The 25,262-nt window shown below is 38.7% G+C and overlaps 2 protein-coding genes across 5 annotated transcripts in view; both read right to left on the bottom strand.

The window, feature by feature from the left end:
- LOC117415535 (receptor-type tyrosine-protein phosphatase beta-like) overlaps window positions 1-14,445 on the bottom strand; it is a 48,532-nt gene extending 34,087 nt beyond the window's left edge. The window contains exons 1-4 of one of the 2 annotated variants that reach the window (XM_059027642.1): window positions 14,341-14,445; window positions 13,101-13,502; window positions 8,023-8,162; window positions 2,368-2,644 (exon numbers count right to left, since the gene is read on the bottom strand). In XM_059027642.1, the coding sequence (XP_058883625.1) occupies window positions 2,368-2,644; window positions 8,023-8,162; window positions 13,101-13,502; window positions 14,341-14,395 (874 nt within the window). In that variant the 5' untranslated portion in view covers window positions 14,396-14,445. Of the gene's footprint in view, window positions 1-2,367; window positions 2,645-3,081; window positions 3,764-8,022; window positions 8,163-13,100; window positions 13,503-14,340 lie in introns of those variants that run through there. The other variant, XM_059027643.1, reaches the window with a different exon arrangement.
- A 602-nt stretch (window positions 14,446-15,047) lies between these two features.
- The window catches only part of LOC117415951 (receptor-type tyrosine-protein phosphatase R-like), a 56,006-nt gene continuing 45,791 nt past the window's right edge, over window positions 15,048-25,262 (bottom strand). For all 3 annotated transcript variants that reach the window (XM_059027639.1, XM_059027640.1, XM_059027641.1), the window contains 6 exons: window positions 24,190-24,269; window positions 22,788-22,925; window positions 21,598-21,708; window positions 20,892-21,049; window positions 20,160-20,273; window positions 15,048-18,446 (listed from right to left, as the gene is read on the bottom strand). In XM_059027639.1, the coding sequence (XP_058883622.1) occupies window positions 18,353-18,446; window positions 20,160-20,273; window positions 20,892-21,049; window positions 21,598-21,708; window positions 22,788-22,925; window positions 24,190-24,269 (695 nt within the window). In that variant the 3' untranslated portion in view covers window positions 15,048-18,352. The remainder of the gene's footprint in view (window positions 18,447-20,159; window positions 20,274-20,891; window positions 21,050-21,597; window positions 21,709-22,787; window positions 22,926-24,189; window positions 24,270-25,262) is intronic.

Here is a 25,262-nt window from a genome sequence, read left to right as displayed (position 1 = left end):
ATTGGCCCCCTTTTTATTTATTAGTGGCTAGTTTATTAACCAACAAACACTACTTTGAATGTGTACAACTCTTCCGAAATTGCACCACCTAAATAAAGCCTTATTATCTCATTTTAAAAATGTACTGTAATTGTGAATGAATAAATGACAGGAATGCCTTATTTAGGTAGTGTGGATTAGTCCTGCAATGTTTCAGATGAACTAATATTCGAATACAAAGTTTTAAAACATCACAGTGCTGCTCTGCTTTTTGTAAAAAAAAATAAGAAAAAGTAAATTCTTCCAATTCTGCTTATTTGAAAAGGAGGTACAAAATGCTGTTAAGTGTGATTACATGCCCCCACAATAATCAGCACGGTTACAGCAATGAATAATAACACCACTTTTGACCAAAGATAAAGTACAGCATGCCAATTAAGAGTTGAGATTGTAGAATGGTACTGTGCTGAGATTATGAACTTGAAGGGTTTTTTTCTTTTCTTAAGGTTGCGTGCTTCGAAGGTAAAGTTCACAAGTGCAGACTTTATCTAATCTATCTGCCCCAGAAAACAAAACAGCTAGTCCTTCCTGCATCCGTCAGAACAAAGGAACAATGAGACTGGGAAATGGCTGGGCTGAGGCAGGACTGGCTGGAAACAAACACTTAAGATTAGCCACTTACATTGTTATAGACTTCTCCCCTGGACCCAGTCCAGCCTCTATCACACACAGGAATGCATTACCTTTATCAATAGCGCTATGTGTGTGTGTGTGTATATATAAATGGTTTGAAGGTTGCAATTAAGAAATGACTGGCTGAAATCAGTTCTTCCTTGAATAAAGTCAAATATGATAATTGTTTAATTAGTGACTGATTAATAAAGCAATTGATTTCACAGTGTACATGTGATCAATTGTACCAGCAGTGTTCAGGTATAGCAGTCTGAAGGGCTCCTTTAACCTGTAACCTCTTGCATAGGCAAGTTTTACTGGGGACAAAAAATAAAGAAAGGGAACCTTTTTTTGCACACGGACACTACTGCTGTGCTCTCTGCTTTATTGAGTCACTGTAGATTTTAATGCATGAAACAAACAAGAATATATTTGACTTAATTTAGGGCAGGATCATTGCAGGTCATCATTATTAGTTACTATTGCTAGCAATATGTGCTACAAACCTTGGCACATATACAATTTAAAAATGCACTTAGCTTTTGAACATGAGTAAAACATGTAAAACTAAGTGATCGTGATGGTAAACGAAACGGTTTACAGGTCTATACGTGTCACAGTAATTGCTCGTTAGCTATTAAATACACAGTAAAAGTGTAAGGCTTCTAGAATGCTAAAAAACAATTTAAAATGTTATTATTATTATTATTATTATTATTATTATTATTATTATTATTATTATTATTATTATTAATTTATTTATTTTTAAGTTACCAAAAGGATGAAAGCATTGCAAAGTTATGTATTAGTAACACAAAATTGCACTGGGTTGCATTTGAAAAGGAATTTGTAATACTACGACTACTACTAATAATAATAATATACATTGTGAAAAGCCCCTTCACATCTGTTTACGATAACACTGCTACATTTGATCAGTATATAAAAAGTAATTTCGTATCATATTAATTTGTTCTTGCCTATGACATTAAATTCAATTACGTTAAAGAGCCTTTAGATGTGATCTAGAATGGAAATACACACATATCAAATATTATTCATTTTTACACATTCTATCAAATATATTAGCTCATTCACAAATGCACAGATTACGCGCAAAAAAAGCGTATTGAAGACCGAATTGTTTATGTTATTTAGGATATAAATTAACAGTATGTAAACTTAGTTCGGAAATTGGTGCTAAATTACTTAATTCAAAGTAAACACTCAAACCAAACCAATGCATGTATTTAACGTTGAACTATGTTTTCACGGTTAAAGCATTTATACAAAAAAAAAAAAATGTAAAAACCTACACATTTAAAAACATTTCATAACATTCAAATGCATCATTTTATTTAATTGTATTGGTAGAGAAAACACACGGCTCTAGACCAATTGACTATAATTAAGGTATAACCAAATTCTTTGTATCATTCACTTTACGTACCGCTCCAGACAGTAATTCGCACGAGTTAAGCTTATTAATAACGAAATGAACAACTGCGTTGTGTGGGTGTTAGATTAAACATTTATACACAGCTCGACAAAAATAATTCAGGACTGAAAGGGTTAACTTGTTTTCCCAACACCAGATATTAATGTAATGTTCACCTGCATTCCAAAATAATGTATTTATTATTATTATTATTTTACATCAACAAAATACAATTTTCACTGGCATTTTGATATGTAATAACTGAATGCATAACTTACCTGTCTGAAGTGAGGTGTTTGTCAGCTCTCCATCCGTGGAAGACAATATCCCCAGGTCGTATGCGGTTCCAGGCTCCAGGTTTTTAACCTCGCATTCATACGTATCATTGTATCCTATGGTTCGAGCACAGTTTGCAGTTCTGGAATTGTTATAGGTGTGTATGACACTGAAATTGCACGACCTTCCAGCACTCGTCCATTTGAAGAAGACGGAATCCGTGGAGATTCTAGTGTCAGTCAGATTCACGGCGCATTTCACAGGCTCAGCAGTGGTATACTGAAAACGGAAACAAAAATAAACTAAACATTTTTCACATACATAATAATTTAAAACAATGGAAGGCTAGACATTAAAAAAAAAAAGTGTATCAACCTAACAAAGGTATCTGGATCTGCTGAGTTTTTTTTTCGCGTTCTTTTGCAGCAAAATGCAATTTGCTGATTTATGTATTTATTTCTTTTTGTGAAAAAGTTGTTGTTTTGACTTTTTAAATTAAACTTCTGGGTTGATTGCTGTTAGTTATGGTGTTTTATTTTACTTTAACAAAAACAAACGCAAACGGAATTGTGCTAAATCTGTTCATACATGTATAGATTCGTTTTTTTCAAATCAGAATAGTTTGTCTTGTCTGTATGGTACAAAAAGAAAGAAAGAAAAATGTAAATATTAGGCGAAAAAAAGAAAATAAATCGACAGCACAGCATTCATCTCACCTTAATTACACACGAGGCTATCCACAGTATTAAAAATCCAACTTCCCATCTCAGCATTGCGAACGCAGTGGTTTTAAATAATCCTTACCAACCTAATATATAATAATAGCTGAAAAAAACATAGCCTATATTCACAAATAATGTCATCTTTTAAAAAAATCAAAAAAGCTCTGTATTCAGAAAGACCAACACAGAAGCGAATCCAGTTATTTCCAGGTTGCGGCCGAATTTACCACAATATTCCGTTGGGATTCTTCTCAGATCCTTGGAAATCGGTAATGGTGACAGTCAAGAGGGCATTTGGTTGGAGATGTGACGAGACTGTGCAGCTCGCTGCCTCCTGCAGTTCCCACGCTGCCATCCTGACCCACTGAGACTACTGAACCGCTTTCATGTACTTCCTCAATCAAGAGTGAATTTCCTCGGCTCTTTCCAAATTAATAATCCAGACCTGGGACCCCAAATAGCGCACCAACAACGCCTTCAAACAAGAAATCAAATTTCCATACTCACAAAAGGTTTGATTCTACAGGATTCCAAGAACCATGCACTTGATTCTTTTTGCGTGTGATCTTATTTTAAATCCCTCGTATTTTTCCACTTTAAATCTTAAACAGTTCCCTTTCTCTACCTATCCGACCTTCATCAAGCCGCTTCAAACTTTCACTTGTCCGAAGGGTTACCTTCTGCCCCCCCCCCCCTGCTTCTCCTCTAACTCCCACTTTCTTGCATCCCACCCAATCTCTTCCTTCCTGGCTCTCACGCCCGGGACTCGTTCCTTTGTTTTCTTTTATTATTATTTATTTGATTTTTTTTGTATGTTCCTTAAAGCTACTGTACATCCGCTGTATTGTACGTGCTATTTCTTTAAAGAGGTTCTATCATGCTGGGCTTTTCGTTTAATTTTATTTTGGGTATTATAAACACGAAGCAACAGACCGCATTTCTTTTTTGCTTCCAAAATCATCATGAATGAGCCTACATCGAAAGTGCAAACTCACTGACACACAGTACGATATTAACTATGGAAGACGGACAGACACAAGGAATCACGCTGGAATTCACAAGTGAACGTGATTATGGGAGATTGCAGCTTTCACTTGTCAACTCTGTGAAAAGGGTGTGGACAGTTCCAGGTCTGATTTAAAACGCAAAACGTCACTTGCGAATGAAGCATGTTCAAAGACAAATTCAAGTTAGAACAGAAAATCAAAACGTGATTTTAAAATGCAACCGACGCTGCTGCACACCTCAAACTGACCACAGCATAAGAGGTTTACCCTCAGCTCATCTCATCGGCAGGGGGACATCTGTAACGGGCAGTGTACACACAACATTACAAAAGCGATCTTTATGTATTTTTCTTGAGAAATGTACCGATGTGCATTTAAAGCTTCTTCACTTTTTTATTTAATTTTTTACAGTAGTTGTTCAAAGCTTCCACCTATTAAAGGAGAACAGTCCGTAAGCGAGTATGGGATTGGACGGATGTGCTTTAATAGCAGACTCCGCTGCTACTCGCAGAAACTTTCCATTGTTTCCTGAGATTATTATTTCTTAATCAACTGAACTTTGCTTTTATCAAGAGGAAAAGGGCTTTACACAACATTTATAGACAAAACTCTCACAAAAAAATTGACACCTCAAATACAACCCAGGTGCTCTGTTAAATAAACAGTGGTTATTGGCAAAAAAAGAAAAAAAAATGATGGGGAATAAATGTCACGTTGAAACTAAAATAAAGATTTTGATGAAAAACTGACAAAACTAAGGAAATATAAAAAAAAAAATTAAAAACTGAACAGCCTCGCTGTAAAATTGAGGTTTCAAAGATCCCAATTAGCACTAATTAGCACAAAAGTAGAGTTAGGTTAGGGTCAATGCTTCTCAGGGTCCGTGAAGCCAGAGATATGCATGACCTTTCCTTCAATGAGTATTGGATAGAATATACGTGGCTGTGGTTCTGGTGACTGCAATCACATTCTCATAACAGAAAACGTACTGTAATTATACTGGCTTTAACAGCTAGACAACAATTTAACATTTTAAAAACGATAAGCTTAGTTTTTCTTTATGTATTTGTATAGTGAAGGTTATTATAGCTGGTATAACATTGAATATTACTCAGAGTAGTTCATATTAGGGATATAAACCAAAAACAAGACCCATTGAATATGCGCTTATATATTGGTGTTGCATCAATACATTCATGCGTTTGTATAACACAGTGGGAGACTGGGCACGAACCAGCAACCCAGCCCACCGCAAGCGATCGTCTTATCTACTATAGGAACTGGCCTTCTCTGGCTTTGTGGTTTAGCGCTTTTAACCTCATAAGAACATAAGAACATAAGAAAGTTTACAAACGAGAGGAGGACATTCAGCCCATTTTGCTCGTTTGGTTGTTAATAGCTTATTGATCCCAGAATCCCATCAAGCAGCTTCTTGAAGGATCCCAGGGTTTCAGCTTCAACAACATTACTGGGGAGTTGGTTCCAGACCCTCACAATTCTCTGTTTAAAAAACAGCCTCCTATTTTCTGTTCTGAATGCCCCTTTATCTAATCTCCATTTGTGACCCCTGGTCCTTGTTTATTTTTTCAGGTCAAAGAAGTCCCCTGGGTCGACATTGTCTATACCTTTTAGGATTTTGAATGTTTGAATCAGATTGCCGCGTAGTCTTCTTTGTTCAAGACTGAATAGATTAAATTCTTTTAGCCTGTCTGCATACAACATGCCTTTTAAACCAGGAATAATTCTGGTTGCTCTTCTTTGCATTCTTTCTAGAGCAGCAATATCCTTTTTGTAATGAGGTGACCAGAACTGAACACAATATTCTAGGTGAGGTCTTACTAATGCATTGTAAAGTTTTAACATTACTTCCCTTGATTTAAATTCAACACTTCTCACAATATATCGGAGCATCTTGTTGGCCTTTTTTATAGCTTCCCCACATTGTCTAGATGAAGACATTTCTGAATCAACATAAACTCCTATGTCTTTTTCATAGTTCCCTTCTTCAATTTCAGTATCTCCCATATGATATTTATAATGCACATTTTTATTGCCTGCATGCAATACTTTACACTTTTCTCTATTAAATTTCATTTGCCATGTGTCTGCCAAGTTCTGAATGCTGTCTAGATCATTTTGAATGACCTTTGCTGCTGTAACGGTGTTTGCCACTCCTCCTATTTTTGTGTTGTCTGCAAATTTGACGAGTTTGCTTACTATACCAGAATCTAAATCATTAATGTAGATCAGGAATAGCAGAGGACCTAATACTGATCCATGTGGTACTCCACTGGTTACCTCGCTCCATTTTGAGGTTTCTCCTCTAATCAGTACTTTCTGTTTTCTACATGTTAACCACTCCCTAATCCATGTGCATGCATTTCCTTACTGCGTTCAGTTTGAGAATTAATCTTTTATGCGGGACTTTGTCAAAAGCTTTCTGGAAATCTAAATAAACCATGTTGTATGCTTTGCAATTATCCATTTTCAATGTTGCATCCTCAAAAAAGTCAAGTAGGTTAGTTAGACACGATCTCCCTTTCCTAAAACCATGCTGACTGTCTCCCAGGATATTGTTACCATATAGGTAATTTTCCATTTTGGATCTTATTATAGTTTCCATAAGTTTACATATAATAGAAGTCAGGCTTATTGGTCTGTAGTTACCTGGTTCGGTTTTGTCTCCCTTTTTGTGCATCGGTATTACGTTTGCTATTTTCCAGTCTGTCGGTACAACCCCTGTGTCAAGAGACTGTTGCATGATCTTGGTTAGCGGTTTGTAAATAACTTCTTTCATTTCTTTGAGTACTATTGGGAGGATCTCATCCGGCCTAGGGGATTTGTTTATTTTAAGAGCTCCTAGTCCATTTAACACTTCTGCCTCTGTTATGCTAAAGTTATTTAAAATTGGATAGGAACAGGTCGACATGTGGGGCATGTTGTCCGTGTCCCCCTTTGTAAAAACCTGTGAAAAGTAATCATTTAATATATTTGCTATTTTTTTTCTTCATCTATGATTTTGCCATTTGTGTCTCTTAGACATTTAACCTCCTCTTTGAATGTTCTCTTGCTGTTATAATATTGGAAAAACATTTTGGAATTGGTTTTAGCCCCCTTAGCAATATTGATTTCTATCTCTCTCTTGGCCTTTCTAACTTCCTTTTTGACTTGTGTTTGCACCGACAGGGGTCAGAATCCGTAACGGAAGTGTATCACACAACACTGCTAGTTACATTTGCCACTACCGGACCTAAGTAAATGCATGCACACTAGCCAATAATGTAGAATAATGTATAATGTTTCTATGTATACTACCAAGGTACAGAAAATCAATTTACATTGAATTATATGCATATATCATCAATATATAACAATAATAAAAAAGACAAAAAGAAAAACACAAAGGTGCTGATCTACAAACCTCTTTACTCCAGTTTAACGGAAAGTATAATAATAATAATAATAGTAATAATAATAATAATAATAATAATAATAATAATAATAGTAATAATAATAATAATAATAATAATAATGATAATAATAATAATAATATACAACGCAGTAGGTACATTTCAAGCAGGGGTGTCAAACTCATTTCCTGGAGGGCCGCAGTGTCTTCTGGCTTTCGTTCCACCCGAGCTCTCGGTTACTTAATTGGTCTAATTATTTGATTAACTGGACACATTTAACACTTCTCTTTAGCCCTCAAAATGTTTCATAGGCAGTGTACCTTGAATCAAGTGCATTTTTAAAACCAGCAACTGTAAAAGACCTTGAAAAATATTAAATATGTCAAATTGAACAAATAATTAGATCAATTATGTTAATTGAGAGCTTAAGTTGGAATGAAAACCAGAAGACCCTGCGGCTCTCGAGGATTGGAGTTTGACACCCCTGATTTAAAGCATTGCTTCTCGTTAGGACTCACCTGTTCAGTTGTGTAGGTGGTGTCTGTGGTGTAGTCTGCAGTTGACAAAGGCACTCCTGTAGTTTGGGTCGAAGTCAGCCCATGGAGAGGATCTGTTTTAGTGCTGAATACTGTGGGGTTTTCAGGGGTGCTGGGAGCGACTGTTTCAGTGTTAGAAGCAAAAAGGGATTTCAGGATCTTTATAATTTTACTTGTGCTTGTAGTTGTACTGGAGTTTGTAATTGTACTAGTGCTCATTGCCGCAGTGGTGTCAGTGCTTGCAGCTGTGACAGTGCTTGCAGCTGTGACACTGCTAGCAGCAGTGACAGTCCTTGCAGCAGTGACAGTGCTTGCAGCTATAATAGTGCTTGCAGCTGTGACACTGCTTGCAGCTGTGACAGTGCTTGCAGCTATAATAGTGCTTGCAGCTGTGTCAGTGCTTGCAGCTGTGTCAGTGCTTGCAGCTGTGACAGTGCTTGCAGCGGTGACAGTCCTTGCAGCGGTGACAGTGCTTGCAGCTATAATAGTGCTTGCAGCTGTGACACTGCTTGCAGCTGTGTCAGTGCTTGCAGCTGTGTCAGTGCTTGCAGCTGTGACAGTGCTTGCAGCTATAATAGTGCTTGCAGCTGTGTCAGTGCTTGCAGCTGTGTCAGCGCTTGCAGCAGTGTCAGTGCTTGCAGCTGTGTCAGTGCTTGCAGTGGTGACAGTGCTTGCAGCTGTGACACTGCTTGCAGTGGTGACAGTGCTTGCAGCTATAATAGTGCTTGCAGCTGTGTCAGTGCTTGCAGCTGTGTCAGTGCTTGCAGCAGTGACGGTGCTTGCAGCTGTGACACTGCTTGCAGCGGTGACAGTGCTTGCAGCGGTGACAGTGCTTGCAGCTATAATAGTGCTTGCAGCTGTGACAGTGCTTGCAGCTGTGTCAGTGCTTGCAGCTGTGTCAGTGCTTGCAGCTGTGTCAGCACTTGCAGCAGTGTCAGTGCTTGCAGCTGTGTCAGTGCTTGCAGTGGTGACAGTGCTTGCAGCTATAATAGTGCTTGCAGCTGTGTCAGTGCTTGCAGCAGTGACGGTGCTTGCAGCGGTGACAGTGCTTGCAGCGGTGACAGTGCTTGCAGCTGTGTCAGTGCTTGCAGCTGTGTCAGCGCTTGCAGCAGTGACAGTGCTTGCAGCTGTGTCAGTGCTTGCAGCTGTGACACTGCTTGCAGTGATGACAGTGCTTGCAGCTATAATAGTGCTTGCAGCTGTGTCAGTGCTTGCAGCTGTGTCAGCGCTTGCAGCAGTGACAGTGCTTGCAGCTGTGTCAGTGCTTGCAGCTGTGTCAGTGCTTGCAGCGGTGACAGTGCTTGCAGCTGCGACGGTGCTTGCCGCACTACCAGAGCTTGTGGCCGCAATAGTATTTGCAGGTGAACTTGAACTTGTAGCTGCACTGGTACTAGTGGCTGCTTTTGTGCTTATGGCTGCACTAGTGCTTGTGGTTGTGACTGCAATTGTTCTTATGGCTGCAGTAGTATTTGCAGTTGCACTTGTAGCTGCAATAGTACTTCTACTTGTGGCTGCAATGGTGCTTGTGGTTGCAACAGTGCTTGTGGCTGCAATAGTGCTCAAAGCTGCACTTGTACTTGTGGCTGCTCTTGTTCTTTTGGTTTTAATAGTACTTGTGACTGGGGTTTCCGTAGTTGTAGCTGCAGCTGCAAGTGTGCTTGTAGCTGCAATAGTGCTTGTGGTTGCAACAGTGCTTGTGGCTGCAATTGTGCTTGTAGCTGCAATTATACTTGTGGCTGCTCTTGTTCTTTTGGTTTTAATAGTACTTGTGACAGGGGTTTCCGTAGTTGTAGCTACAGCTGCAAGTGTGCTTGTAGCTGCAATAGTGCTTGTGGTTGCAACAGTGATTCTGGTTGCAACAGTGCTTGTGGCTGCAATAGTGCTTGTATCTGCACTTGTACTTGTGGCTGCTCTTGTTCTTTTGGTTTTAATAGTATTTGTTACTGGGGCTTTAGTGGTTGTAGGTGCAGGTACAAGTGTGCTTGTAGCTGCAATAGTACTTGTGGTTGCAACAGTGCTTGTGGCTGCAATAGTGCTTGAAGCTGCACTTGTACTTGTGGCTGCTCTTGTTCTTTTGGTTTTAATAGTATTTGTTACTGGGGCTTTAGTGGTTGTAGGTGCAGGTACAAGTGTGCTTGTAGCTGCAATAGTACTTGTGGTTGCAACAGTGCTTGTGGCTGCAATAGTGCTTGAAGCTGCACTTGTACTTGTGGCTGCTCTTGTTCTTTTGGTTTTAATAGTATTTGTTACTGGGGCTTTAGTGGTTGTAGGTGCAGGTACAAGTGTGCTTGTAGCTGCAATAGTACTTGTGGTTGCAACAGTGCTTGTGGCTGCAATAGTGCTTGAAGCTGCACTTGTGCTTGTGGCTGCTCTTGTTCTTTTGGTTGTAATAGTACTTGTGACTGGGGCTTTCGTGGTTGTAGCTGCAATAGTGCTTGTGGCTGCTACACTGCTTCTATAACCTTTAGCTGTACTTGTTGGGAGAAATGCTGTGATAGTTTCTAGTTTGACAGGACCTGTAAGAAATAACAAAAATACCATTGGAATGAGGTCTAAAACATCTATAGAAAGCTACAGAATACTGCAGACCAACAGTATTGCCCCGGCATGTCCTCATCGTTATATAGACTGGATCATTCACATTCAAACAGGCAAAACAAGCTAAGTGGAGCATGATCATATGTTTGCAATAACCTAGTAATGGCAAATACTGCAAAGCTTTGCCTTATACTCCATAAATACTGTTTTTGTTTCTTTACCAATTGCTATTCTAGTGCAGTTTTAGTCTCAAACCTATGAATTAAACACACAATTACTAATTTGTAGAGCAACTACTGAAATGTAATTATGTAGTCAGAAATCAAAATATTTTCTGCTAACCTATGTAATCAAGGCAACTGCTTGTACTATATTTCGAGTTTCATAGCAAAAGAGGCATATTTGCTGTGTCGAGATTTCTGCTTATTCCACCTGGTTATTGGTAAACTGTCTTTGAGTGGCTGTAGTTACCCCAGCATCCATCTGTATAGTTTTAAGTATGCAGGTTAGTTTACACACAATAAAGTCAGTATATTTAGGGCTTCTAGTTTTCGGTTTTTATTTTCCATCTCTCTCCCTCCCTTTAAACCTTAATTAATGGCTGTTAAGCCTTAACTGAATACCAGATTGTTTAAATTAGCGATGCACTACTAGAAACTAACGCAGTGGAAATGAATACGCTGAATTCGGCGATTAGAGCCAGAAGGAAATGCAGGTTCAAATAGAGATCAATGCATGTCGTTTGTGAACTCAATCCAGATATGAGGCTAAAAAGAAACAACTTCCTTTGGAAATGAGTGTTTGGTTAAGAAAGCGAATCGGCTCAAAATATGTTTAAAGGGACATCACGTGATCAAAAATAAAACCCGAAAACTAGAAACCCTAAGTATATCATACGCTATGCTTGTTTCTTATTTTACACAACACAAGAAGGAGAACTACGTGATTTTGAGTGAGTCGCCAGGCACTGTGCTTGAGTGATTTGAATGTTCAAACTTGCAAAACAAGAGACTATTGCCAATTAACGATCGTCAATCTGGTATCGGGGGACAAGTTAGTAAAACACATGTATACTAGTTTTATCTATACTGGTATTTACAACAAATAGTATCCATTAATTTTAACTGAATATACTAGTATGAGCGAGAATATGAGATTGTAGTGAAGATATTTTTTTCTAATATAGTGGGTTGATTGTGTTATCTGGGTTGTAACAGAATACTGCATGGATTACCAGAATATATTTTCTCTGAGAACGGTTGATGGGCTGGTATTTTTCTTACAGTATTTTTTTCTACATATTAACTAATGCTTCAAAAGGTTTCTACGGTTCTAAACTGCAGAATGGTGTGTTGATGTTGCACAAATTGAGAATCAGACCCATTCTAGAATTGCTCAGGATACCTAACCCCTTCTAGATTTGTGGAGGAAACCTGTTTAGTAAGTCTCATTAGTTTATTGATAAGTGTATGCTCCTTTCCAAATAATAATAATAATAATAATAATAATAATAATAATAATAATAATAATAATAATAATAATTTGTATTATATTATTTAATATACTTTTGTCATAATAACATTCCTTTAGAAAAGTCAAAATGAGAGAAAAGATTTGAGAAAAAAATGTTTTGTTTGTCATGATTCTTGAGTGATTCTAACAAATCACTCATCTAGACAGATAGAACCATTAGATGATTCGATGTTTCATATTTGGAATCTAGAACGCCCATCCTTTCTGAAGAGTGCATCATAAGAAGGTTGCGCTGACGGAAGGCCGAGCAAGGTTAATTATTGAATCCATTTGTGTGTCCGTAACCACTTCATAGACAAGGTTGCATGAACTTATCATTTACAGTCCGGTGCTGCCATATCGGCCAGGAAGAGGAGAAATTGCTTACGAAATTCCTGTGCCTGTGTGTTGAGTCTGTCAAATCCCTAAGCACAATGTGCAGGGAAATGGGTATCAAAGGCAATATCCTTTGCTTTCATTTTGATAAATCTCAAAGTTTTACACGTTGTAATGTTTTTTTTCTCTTATCTTTTGAAATTGCAGATTTTGTGCCACATATTTTCCCTTTCCATGGTCTTAGAAGTGAACTGGTAAAATCTACAATTTCACACCAAGATTGGGCCCACCAGTTTTTCTTTCTATATATATATATATATATATATATATATATATATATATATATATATATATATACAGGTGCATGTATCGTTATGTATGGTTACTTTTTAATAAACTCAATACATCCAACCAAACCTTTACAAAACAACTAAATAAAGTGTGTGACTAATAATAGAAACTGTTTGTTAAACATTCGTTTTACATTAAAGAAAACCATTGGGTAATTCATAACTGTGGTTCTATAGAAACAAAACGCACAACAATAAAACATAACAGGGCCGGTTTAATGTATAGACCACTTTTATACTTTAAAAAGAAAAACGGGCGGTGGTGTTGAGTGTAGGCTGCATTACAATCTATTTTCCAAAACAACACCACACACAGTAGCTCACCTTTCTTTGCACACAGACTCCCCGTGACTACCTTTCCACCGGGGTCGACCGCGTATTTGGTCCAGTTTGAATACCTCTTTCCGGTCTTTACGACGACACGCTGGCCCTGTTTCTTCAGGTAGAGGGGGCTGTCTGCTACCCCGAGAAGACCCACGGCCTCGCAGGAGCTCCAGCTCGGTGCGGCGGAACAGTTACCAAGGGAGGCCAAGCGCGCGTGGCTGGGCAGGGAGCTGGAGATGTCTGCCCACAGGCACCTGGACGAGTGGACGTGGAGAAGTTTGTCTTCCTGCGTCCACGTCCACAGTTGATTGGGACTCGTCGCATTGCATGTACCCAACTTCACCAGCACAATATCGTTGAACAGACACAGCCCTTTGTGGACGTGAGCAATAAGGAAACCCTCTACAAACGAAATTAACGAAATGATTTCAAAAACTTTAAAGCATTCACAATGTACACTGGACTTTTCATTTCTTAGCTGGATTTAAGGTCAATTATGAATGTATAGATACACACACATGTACATTTTATATTAATAATAATATAAGAATAATAATAAAAAAAAAACAACCATGATTATATGTTCCTAAAAATGAATTGGGCAACCTTGTGAACCCGAAATGTATCATTTATTGATCTGAACTATCAACTGCCAGCAAAGTTAATATAGACTAGTGCCTGTGTCGATAAGTCTTGGTGAACACAGCTACCTGGGATAATAGTAAACTGATACAGCGGTCAGCATTTCCTTTACAATGGGGGCCCAGCACTAATTGAGATTACCGGCGGTGTAAATATTGCTCTAGAATTAAAATAAACAATTAATAGAATTGAAGCATGTCCTGAAGGTCATTTTGTTTATACGTGTATTGCTACTGCCCATACTGTACAGTAGGTAAAGTCCAAAATCTTTAGGCATTTACCTTGAAGTAAAAAGGCTGTGCGTTCAATTTAAACTAGTTTTTGGCAAGAACATACCTGTTGTTAAAATAATAAACAGTTTAATGTCTATTTTTAAAAAAAAAAAAAAAATCAACACATCATTGCGCTTGTTGGCCTTATTTCATTGCCATTATGTAAACCGAAGTGCGGGTCCAGGATATATTTCCGTTAGGTTCTGGCTAACACTACATCTAAGCATCAAGACCTGACAAGTTGTTTCAAACGGTGTCCCAGATCAAAAACAATAGGGTGATCATACAAAACGGTTCAAATACAATTATAAAGAAGCGCTACTTACCCGAAGAAGGTAAAGGCACAAACGTCAATATTCCAACCAAGAATAACGCATCCATTTTTACAGTCAACGCGGCTTCATGTTGCCACTACATTCAGATGAGCAAGATCAGGCAGAAAGAAGGGAAATGCGCCTTCAGGGGAAAAGTCAATGACGAGCACTTCCTTCTATTCAATTGTTTTTGGAGTTTCAGACGATATTGTCATCTAGTGTGGCTCTTTAAAATGGAGTCATTATTCAGATTTTTAAAGAATTACTTTATAGAAGCTACAGCACACATTCAAATCACAGTGTGACTCCATTGTAAATGTGGCACACACCGAGTTGTTTTTTGAAAGGACACTTTTCTTTAATTCAATGTTTGTGCTGTACCACGTTCATGACGACAGATACTGTAATTAAGATTCTGCTAAATCGTCTGAATTATATTTCGTAAACAAGTCTATCATTGAAGCAAGTATCTGTGTTGTGAAATGTGAACCAGGAAACACAAGTTTATTTAGTGATTTAGTTTATTTTTGGATTTAGCTGGAAAGGGAACGGTTTTGAATAATAATAATAATAATAATAATAAATAATAATAATAACAAAAACAAAAGTAGTCCTGTTGTGAAATATTGGGATATACCTGCGCGTGAAGCGTCGTTAGCAGAACATTCATCATGCGTTGACAGCAAAGCCCTGTATTTTACAAAGTTCAACACATATCGTTTTAAAATAGTATAAGTTTATTGGCAGTACAGTATATAATATAAAGGTCAACAGCAAGGAATGACAGTAAAGGTTACCCGCTCATCTTACACTGCAGACTTCAAAAGTGTATCCAGTAAAGACGTCATTTCCTGCAGAACCTATAAAACCATTAGCAGAACAGGCGCTCATATTATTTTGCCCTGTATTCTCTTAATGAGCCATATGTATATAGTATAGATGTATGTATATATAAATATGTATATATTATAGGTAGTCAACATATCACAACATTCACTTTAATAGTAATATATGGGAAAAGATAATATTTAGCCATCAAGCTAACAGGTAAAATCTCTAAAAACAGTAAACAATATACAATGACAACGTTGTATATTAAGAAATATTGAGTAAAATCAGCATTGTGCATTGTAACTGCTACATAGATCAGCTATACATAGCCATGTATCTTTTAACTTGTATCACAAATAAAAAAGAAAAACGTTACATACAAAGAAATGTAATTTAAAAAGTTTTCATAGTTAAAACAATCTTTTACTTTCCTTTTTTTTAAAATCTAAAGTTAAAACACTTGCAGTTTTAGCAGCAAGACTCTTCTGTGGTCAAGATGTATGTCAGCCACAAAATGAACAGCACTTTTACATGTACATTATCATTCACAATACAAGTATATAAAAGGCAGGGAACTGGGGAACATTTACACACAGACCCTCATATTCTCAACATATAACTGATTGTAAATCACTGAGGCATGAGGAGTTTATATGGGTAAATATTACACTTACAAATGATTCTTCACATATACATTTGCCATGGCAGAAATTCAAACCTCGTGAAACGTTGCCATTAGAAATGACAAGAGCTGCTTTTGAGCAAAATAGACCATGAAAAGAAAGAAGGTAATCAAACCAATCATGCCGAAATGTTCAAGGAAAATATCATCTGTACAGGCTTGTGTTCCCAAATAAAAGATCAATGCTTTTTTGTTTTTAACACTAATGTCTCGACTTCTTTTAATACAGTCTTGTATTATTCAAGGTCGTGAAAGCAGTAGGTTTGTTTTTTTGGTCAGCTAGTAGAACGTTTCCGGACCACAGTCTGCAAACCGCATGCATGTTTGTGTGGAGCTGTTCACACGACAGAGGCAGTGACTTAAGTGCTATTGCAGGCTGCATCTGTTACTCATCGCGAGATGGCGCAGTGGTGGACTCGCTACGTACAGTAGATGTTATGCTTTGCAGAAAATAATCCAGAAACTCTCTTGTGCTCCATGGAAAACGTGACTGTGTGCGCGCACCACTAGAGGGAGCCCTGATCATTGATGCTGCCCTCTAGTGATAGCCAAGAGATATGTCAACTTCAAACCGCTATTGTAGATTACTGGCCTCCCACAGACCTTTCACATTGTTTTTGGTGTAACCCAATAAACTATTGATGTTATTGTTATTATTATTATTATTATTATTATTATTATTATTATTATTATTATTATTATTATTTATCTTCAGTGTAATAAGAGGCTTAATAAATGTTTAGCACTGTGGTTCAGAAATCTGTTACAAGTGATTATAAATATGAATCGTGGATTAATGAATCAATATAGCATAACAGCAGCCCACTCTTTTTATGCTGTACATTTCAATAGGCTATGTGATGTCATAAAGGGTCTTCCCTTCAAACCTTGCTGTTAGTGGTTTTTAAATTTCAGAATACCCCACAGCCATTGTGGAATCACAGTAAGACACTCCCTGTTCTATATTGCTTAATTATACCATTCTTATAACCACCAAGGGGAACATTAAGGTTATTGAGATTTTACAGTGTCTGGATCACTATAACAGACCCTTTGTGGTGACTTGTGTGCACTGGCGCAATAGGATTAAACCTTAATGGGTAACACTTTACATTAAGTGTCTCTAATTACTGTGTATTTACATAGCAGTTACTTAGTAAATACATGTGTACTTATACATAATTACAATGTTATTAAGCATAGTTACAATGTACTTAATATGTAACATTTCTTTGCATGATATAACCCTAGTCCTAACCCTAATCTTAACAATAACTAATCTAACCCTAACCCATTTCTGTTACAATTGTGTACTTACATATATCGGGCAAAAAGATGTGCAGGTTAAGTAGATTGTAACTATGCAGAAATCCACAGTAATTAGAGACCCTTCATGTAGAGTGTTACCCCTTAATGACTGGATAGTGTGTGTGTCAGAGCTGGCATGGCCAATGTTAAAGAGCAGCACCGAAACCAAAAAGCAAAACACCAACTCCTAATAACAATGCTAGTCTGATTTCTTTTCAATAGCCCTTCCATGAGCACACTGTCTATTCAGGAATGAATCCCATCTCCATCACTGTTCCAAGCCAGGACTGCTGATTTAATAAGTAGCGCCTCATTGTTTTGCTGCTTCTTCTCAACACACCATTTCTCTGTTTCTGATCCACTAACCAATTCCGCTAACAGGGGCCACACAAACCCCAATTCTGGGGCTTGCAGATCACTTGTGGATAAACTTCATTCTATGTATTTATTGTGATGGTACTGTAGCATTTTCTTTAAAACTTCAATAGTTTACTTATCTACTGTTTGTTCTGTACATTGGTATCATTCCTGGTGGTTTCATTTCCTCCCAGCACTCAAGATACTGTGTTTCTCTGTTGCCTTTTCCTTAATTCCAATAGAAAGTATCAGTGACAACATGCTGTCCTTAACCCTTGACCACAGCTGTATCCCATGGGCTATACTGCTCAGAACAGCTCAATGATTGATATAACAGTCTTTATAATTGTTAACTTCTACCAGGAGAATGCTAAACTCTGCATATACAGATCAACAAAGAAGACGAAGAATCTGTCAAAATCAAACATTTCTTTTTTTTTTATAAACAAGAAACGGTTTTAAAAACTACCTTTAGGTTTCAGTTCCATGTACATTAGAAAGGCGATAGTATTTTACACGTGATAGAATTTTACATTTTACTGGTAGAAGCTTGGCAATTGGAACACGTTATGGTTTGAATTTCTGCAACAAAATATAAACAGGATATACAAGATTCTTATAAGCAAGTTCAGCAGCTTATGTGGTAAAGACACTGCATTCATTTACAGATAGCTTTACACTTCCTCAGGGCTGGTCTACCTTTCAATAGCTACACACATGCTCACCCTAGAGGGTTTGCCCTGCAGTCTAGTGCTCCTTGGTTGAGTCTCTGCCAGCAGGTAATATGATTACCTGGAGATTGTTCTTCCATTAAACCACATGCCCGGAAAACCATTCCCTGCCTTCTCATTGGCTGGCATCGGCTGAGAGTCTGCTTTCGTACAGGCTCAGGGTGTGGTGTATAAACTCGTACTGCTCGCCTGTCTGGACCATGCCTCCCCTGCAACCAAAAGATACAGAAAAGAGGGAGGTTAGTGGAATAGGAGCCACTGTAGCTATAGCTCTACTAATGGGCCGCGTATTTATTTCTGGTGTCTCCGCTAGGGGTGTACGGGTTCACTGTGTGTTGATAAAATCGTGATATTTCCTTTACATGATATACTGTATTGTAATGGAGATGTGTATCATGTGTATTGTGGAGGACTAAAATCACTGAATAGCTACTTTGTAGTCCACCACAGGGTTCACTATTGGTAATTAAATGTGATGTAATGTTTGTCTTAACAAAACAGTCCATCACTAATGATCATTTGATTGTATTACACATCATACAGTGTAGCCCCCTCAGGAGCAGAATGCATATCGGAACTCGAATCTCAGCATGACCTGCAAATCGTGATGCATATCGCTTTGTGACATGAGTGTATCATTACACATCGAGTCATTGGCATGAAAAAGTAGTTCACTAAGCACAATGTCAGGATGTGATGGTCTTGTGGTGTGCATTTTGGACTAATATCCATTGAGGGCTGTAGAACTGGCTACCCAGTAAATGAATGCATTACACCAAGTCATTCGAAATGAAGAACTTTTTATCACAGGTGTCATGGGAGTCATGTATTAAAAATGTGTTGTTAAAATCCTCCCAAATCCTGAGATGGTTTGGTGCGGTTTTTCAGCAACAGCACAACTGCAGATGCAAAATGAATAAACCACCAAACATGGGGTTTTTCCTACATACATGAATAATAAACAAATAAGTAAATAGATAAATAAATAAATACATAAATACATGTCAATAAATAGAGGTGCATCTGAGCTAAGGTTTTGTTCAGGCTGAATGTTCAGATATTCAAATACTGTTATTGCACCCATGTCAAGTTTAGCAAACAATTCTATAACATTCAAACAAATCTGGATTTTTGCAATTGCCAGCACTTACAGTATCTGCGAGAGTGTTTAGCCTGCTAGGGTTCAACTCCTTTCACCTTCTTATGGGTGAGCGGTAGCCACTCCCTGACGCTGACCACTAAATCACACACACAGGCTGAGCACGCTTTCCTGCCCTTTGCTTAACTGTCTCTCTCACATCATGCCTGAATGATGGACACGGTGACTACTGACTACAGGACAGAAATCCCCTCCACCCTTCTGCTTCCTCCAATCTGTTCAGATGGGCTGTTTCAAGTTCTTTTAAAGGTGAAGTACTATACTTGGAAAGCTTTACAAATCCATTTTCCTTCTCTGGTACTGCAGTAAGACTTGCACTGCTCCCCTCATCATTGTGCAGAGGGCAGCCTTCTTTCCCGCATGCTGATTCGTACCCATCAGAGCCCCTGTCCATAAGAGAGGTAGAACTTCACTAGCATATGCTGCACCGTATCGTTCCCCTGCAGCTACAAAGAGAGCTAGAACTCCACTAGCATGTGCTGTGCCGTATCGTTCCCCTGCAGCTATTGTATGGGGCAGGATATTTCCACTAAAAGGGAATACTTGCTAACTGCAGTAGAACTTGTCTGATCTGATTTAATTGGTTCCAGGGCTCCATCGGATATGTACAAATATAGTATCTCAGAGGAAGTCGTTTTACTACATTGTAGTCAGGGTATTATAAATAAACAATGTCAAGTAAATTGTACCCAGGCTGATGTCTTTGACTATCGGTCTGATGTTTTTCTCAGCAGCTCAGCTCTTAAACACAGTGGTGACCTACCTGTCTAAACGGAGCTGGCAGGCGATGGAAAGCACGTCCACTACCCCTTCCTGCTTCAGCTGACGACAGCCGGTCGTTGTGGCAATGAAGCAGCCAGTCCTTCCTATCCCAGCACTGGAAACACAAACAGAGGGCTTCAGAAAACTAGCATCTACCGATTGCATAAAACTAACAAGATATACATTCATAGGAATCATTCAAAGTGCTTCTCATTGCAGTTACACAGATATTGACACAGAGTTCAGGAGCTGCTCCTCGGGTCTAGTTGCCTGTCATAGACCTATGTTGTAATGTATATAACATAGGCTACATGGACCAGGATCTCTTTATATTAGTCAGCGCCAGCACCATCTAGAGAACTGCTGTGTATTGCCTGAACACAGGCTTATAAAAAAAAAATTTAAAAGCTCTTTAATTATTTATTCTAAGATTATCTTTCTGTAAAGTTACTTAACTTTCTGGTACTGAAAGAGTTAAGTAAATGTACAGGCGTTATTATTATTATTTTTATTATTATTATTATTATTATTATTATTATTATTATTATCCTCAGTATTGGATCGTAGGGATTTTTTTGCTGTCTAAAAAAAAATATCCCTATCAGTTCTAAATGAAACCATACCACGAAACTACACCATAGATTTGGAGAGTCAGGATGTTTCCTTAACTTGCTGCAGAACTGCTGACTCTATTCCTCCTCCTCCTCGTTGTACTATTCTCAGTCATGCCTACCTGCAATGCACAATGACAGGACCCCTGCCGGCTGATGCTTTCCTGTCCTCCTCCACCTCTGTGATGAGCTGCAGGAGGGGCTGAGCGCTGTCGGGGGTCTTGTGGTCGGGCCAGGACGTGTACCAGTAGTGTTTCACACTGCAACACTGGCCTCCTTGCTGTTGAAATGAATACAATGCACTGAGCGAGAATGACTGCCCCCGACAGAAAATACTAAAACATTTTAATAAGATGTTCAGGTTCTTTTCAGATATTCCCTAATCCATCGTTGATACAGAAATGTTTGATGTAGAAAGTAAAGCTGACCTGAAGTAAAATAGTTGCTCTATATGAATGTATATTGTGGTAAAAAAAAAAAAAAAAGATAGTAGAAATAACAATTTTAACAGTGACAGAATAGAACAGCACAGTGCTACTCTTTTACAGGTCATTATGACAAAGTAAAAATAAAAAAAAAACCACAATAAATGTTCATCTGAAACAAATGTTGCCATAACACTTGGCTTCTTTAGTGAGAGCCAGTAAAACTTACCCAGCTCCTAAAATCACCATCAGAAACTCATTACTCTCATTACAAGGCTAAACATTTGTGTAAATATACTTTAGCCTCAATATTTTTTTTTTCTTCTACTGCCTTAATTTTGTACAACTGATGTAGGGTATTAAAGGCCATTTAAAGACCATCAAAGCGTGCCACAGCAGTTACCTTTAAGGTCAGGTTGCGAATGGTGTAGTGGTCACATTCACGGACGCTGTTTATAAGGACCTCCACCTTCCCATATATGCCTCTTCTTTCTGGCCAGTAGAGTACGCATTTCTACAAAACAGAAAAAAGAAGAAAGCACAATCACTTTACTAACATTCTTCCAAGGTGCCGTGACCGGGAGGCTAAAAACACAGCCCAAGCAAACTAACTCCGCTCATCTTAAACAACTAATGCACTGTCATGCTATTTTAAACACTGGTTTATGTTTTAAAGTTCTAAGTACCCCCTTCACTCACCTCTCTGAAACAGACCAGTCAGCTATGTGTGCACCTCAGCAAGCGAAAGGAAAGAAAAACATCTAAACGCGTCTTTGATGCATCTTTAAATGTTTGGGACGGCACCCACAATGAATCAGCGTTATCAGCCGGTACAATCAAAGGCCCCAGTGGCCCAGGCTCCTCCCTAGCAAATCTAATTTTCATTGTTTACTTGTTAGAAAGACGTCAACTGCTATTCCAGAGCTGCACTGCAGCCCTGCTTCTGACAGACCCAGATAAAGGGGGCAGCGCCGGTGTCCAAAAGCTCCCACAGTCCCTTGGGTGTTTTTCTTGATATCGTTCCAACTCCAGACCTGCCCGCCTGGGATGGGTGGGAGACACAGTCAGGGCCAACGGAACGCAAACCTCCTAGTTTATTTCATAATGGTCTATTTTTAAACTCTTCAATACTTTTGGGAATCTACTTGCCTCTACTCGAGCCAATGGAACAATCCAACAATAGTGCATTCTTTAAGGCTTCATGACAGCTGTGTGTGTGTGTGTGTGTGTGTGTGTGTGTGTGTGTGTGTGTGGTTTTGCTCATTTATTTATTTTAGTTTGAAAGTCAGTAAAAGAGCATCTTCCAGACAACCTCTCTTCACAGCATTTTATCCCAGGCCTTTACCCATTGCAACACCCTAAACCATTTTGCTTGAAAACCAAACCGCTAGACTATTCTCATTGTAAACTCAATACCATGGGCGCCAACATAGCACCCATCATGTACTCTACAGTCCCAACGTAAGGAGCACAGAGGCAACCTGAATCCCAGGATGAGTCATCTTTGGAACAAAATACCCTGTATGCAAACAGGAGCGTTGCATCATGGGGAAAGGGTTATGAAGGCTATCCAAAGCTCTGCTCAAAACTCACTTCGTTCTTCTCTTTCAGCTTTGTGATCATGACTATGACCGGAGAGTCCTCTTGCCAGACCATCTGCCAGAAGTCATTCACCGTGTTAATCATGGGGCCCTGAGTGGCAATGTAGGTCTTCTCTTCTCCCATGTAGCCCTGTACATGGGAATACAGAGGAGTAACAAGGAATGGTGTTCATTATTTATTCAGCATTATTCCCAATTAAAGAACGCCTGTAAAGAACAATGGTCACCCTCCTAGAGGTGGTTATGCCTCATTAAGTCAGTCCCCAGTTGACAGTAATCAACATAGCTAAACCAGCACACAGAGTGTCCCTCTCAGCTCGGGAGTGTCCCAGGACAGAATGACAGGGGTTGCTTGTTGTTCAGATCAGGATTATTGAGGTGCATCAGCAATGCTTTCTGGGGAAGCACAGTGAACAGCATTGCAGTATCAGTGCTCACCTTCCGTGCATACGATAACAACACACAAAAAAACAAAACAAATCTAAACATCTTGCGGAAATGACATTGTAATTTTTCTCAAGCACGCCAAATAAACACAGCGCAGCCGATTCCCCTTGGGCAGTGTATGTCAGGAGCAGTCTGTTCAAATTACACACAGGTTTCACACTGCACCCGAGTATAAAAAGCAGCAACGCTTTCACAGATGGGAACATGCTCATTGTTATGTACCGAACTGATTGCAACAGACAATAAGCAGCTTCCCCTGAGCCTCCTAATCCTGGAAGTGCGTTTTCCTCCCAGGTATTGTAACTAAAACAACCTTTTTAATAAAACAAGTGAAAGCCAGATAAACATTACAGCAGGATCGGACTGAACCCTTCACTAGTCAACCTGTATTCGAGGTCATTTCATTAAAACGATGCTTATTCAGGGGCTGATACTTTGACACATGCAGCTTCAATCCACCGGTTCAAGTCTCTTAAAAGACAATATACATTGAGATAAACATACTGTATACTTGCCCTGATGGCTTCCATTATGGTTTTCCATTGTATTCCAGTATCACATGTAAACTGGTTTCTAAACATACTCTAATCAAAACTTGTATAAAAATGTATTACCTGATAAAAGCGAGTTTACTGATATATAAAAAAAAAGTTTTTTATTGTGTGTTAGTTGACATTAAAAACTACTAAAAAACATCCAAGCTGATTTTGCCTCCTCAATGTAGAATCCCCAGTGAAGACCGGCAACTTTGCAGTGCCAGGATGCAATCCTGCTCTCTCCAGACTGCATGACTCGCCCTGTACAACACACAGCAGGGCTTTCAGCAGACACGCCACTCTGGGAGTGTGTGAGAGTCCAATAGCAGCACAAACACAACCAAGTAAACAGCAGCAAGCTCGGTCACATAACAGAAGTGCATGTTGCAACACAGAAATGGCTTTACTTACCTTGATGTAGTTAGCATTGATGTAACAGCTGAGTGGATCGTATATGCTCTTGCTCTTCAGACACACTCTGGAATGCGGGTCTTCATGATATGAAAAAAATAAAACAAATTGAACAATTGAACTAGGATCCAATTCACAAAAGATGACGCTTCTAATCCTCCCTAAAACAGGCACAGAAGGTTTCATACCCTAAAAACCTGATTTAACCCTTTCAGTCCTGGCGGGACCTTCTTATCTTAGCGCCTTATGTTTTGTCCTGTTCTCACCAATGAAAGGAGTTCCTTTTTGAATTATATAACTTAGTGTTGCATTCTTCAGCTCCGCACAAATAATTCAGGACTGAAAGGATTAATTAATTGAAATGGGTTTTTAACAAAACGTTCCTTAAAATAGCCCTTACAGCTTTGTGAATAGGACCCACGATGCTCTGAATACATATAAAAACCCTCTCCCTGACAGTGTCATATGATCCATTGCTGTATATACTACAGTATATTATAGCATACTAGAGTGTTTATGGACAGTACCACAGTATCGTTTTTCACATGGGTCAAGGGGACAGTGTGAAGGAGGACCAGCAGTAAAGTGTCTTTTGAAAAGCATGGCAGTATTGTTTATGGTCCCTTTTCATGAGATTCACTGCAATTCTAAAAAGGATAGCTTTATGACACAGTACTTTTTCATAGATTTGCTTGAATTACAATATAAATAGATCTTTTTCTATTTTGGATATTGTTCTTCAAACGGCCTCTTTCTTGCCAGCAGTTCTCGTGCTGTCTCCTTCCATTTCCTGACCGGTTTTACAAACACAATATATTGTAACAGCCATAGGGCTTCGGCCCTTTGTAGAAATTTCTTCCCAGTACTAAAATAACTACTATTACCCTGGGCACTGTGCATGATGCTGAAGATGCTGGCACAAAGGTTTTTAGATAATACTGCTAGTTCAAGTATACAGGTCTATGATGATTTGATAATACACCATTTCAGACAGTTTGTCATTGCACATTGCCAAGGTCATAGCACAGTAATCTGCAACAGTGTATTGCTACAAACTGCTGAAAGGACCATGA

Source organism: Acipenser ruthenus, chromosome 7, assembly GCF_902713425.1.
Source record: "Acipenser ruthenus chromosome 7, fAciRut3.2 maternal haplotype, whole genome shotgun sequence".
NCBI lineage: Eukaryota > Metazoa > Chordata > Actinopteri > Acipenseriformes > Acipenseridae > Acipenser > Acipenser ruthenus.
This window is presented reverse-complemented; position numbering and strand designations above follow the sequence as displayed.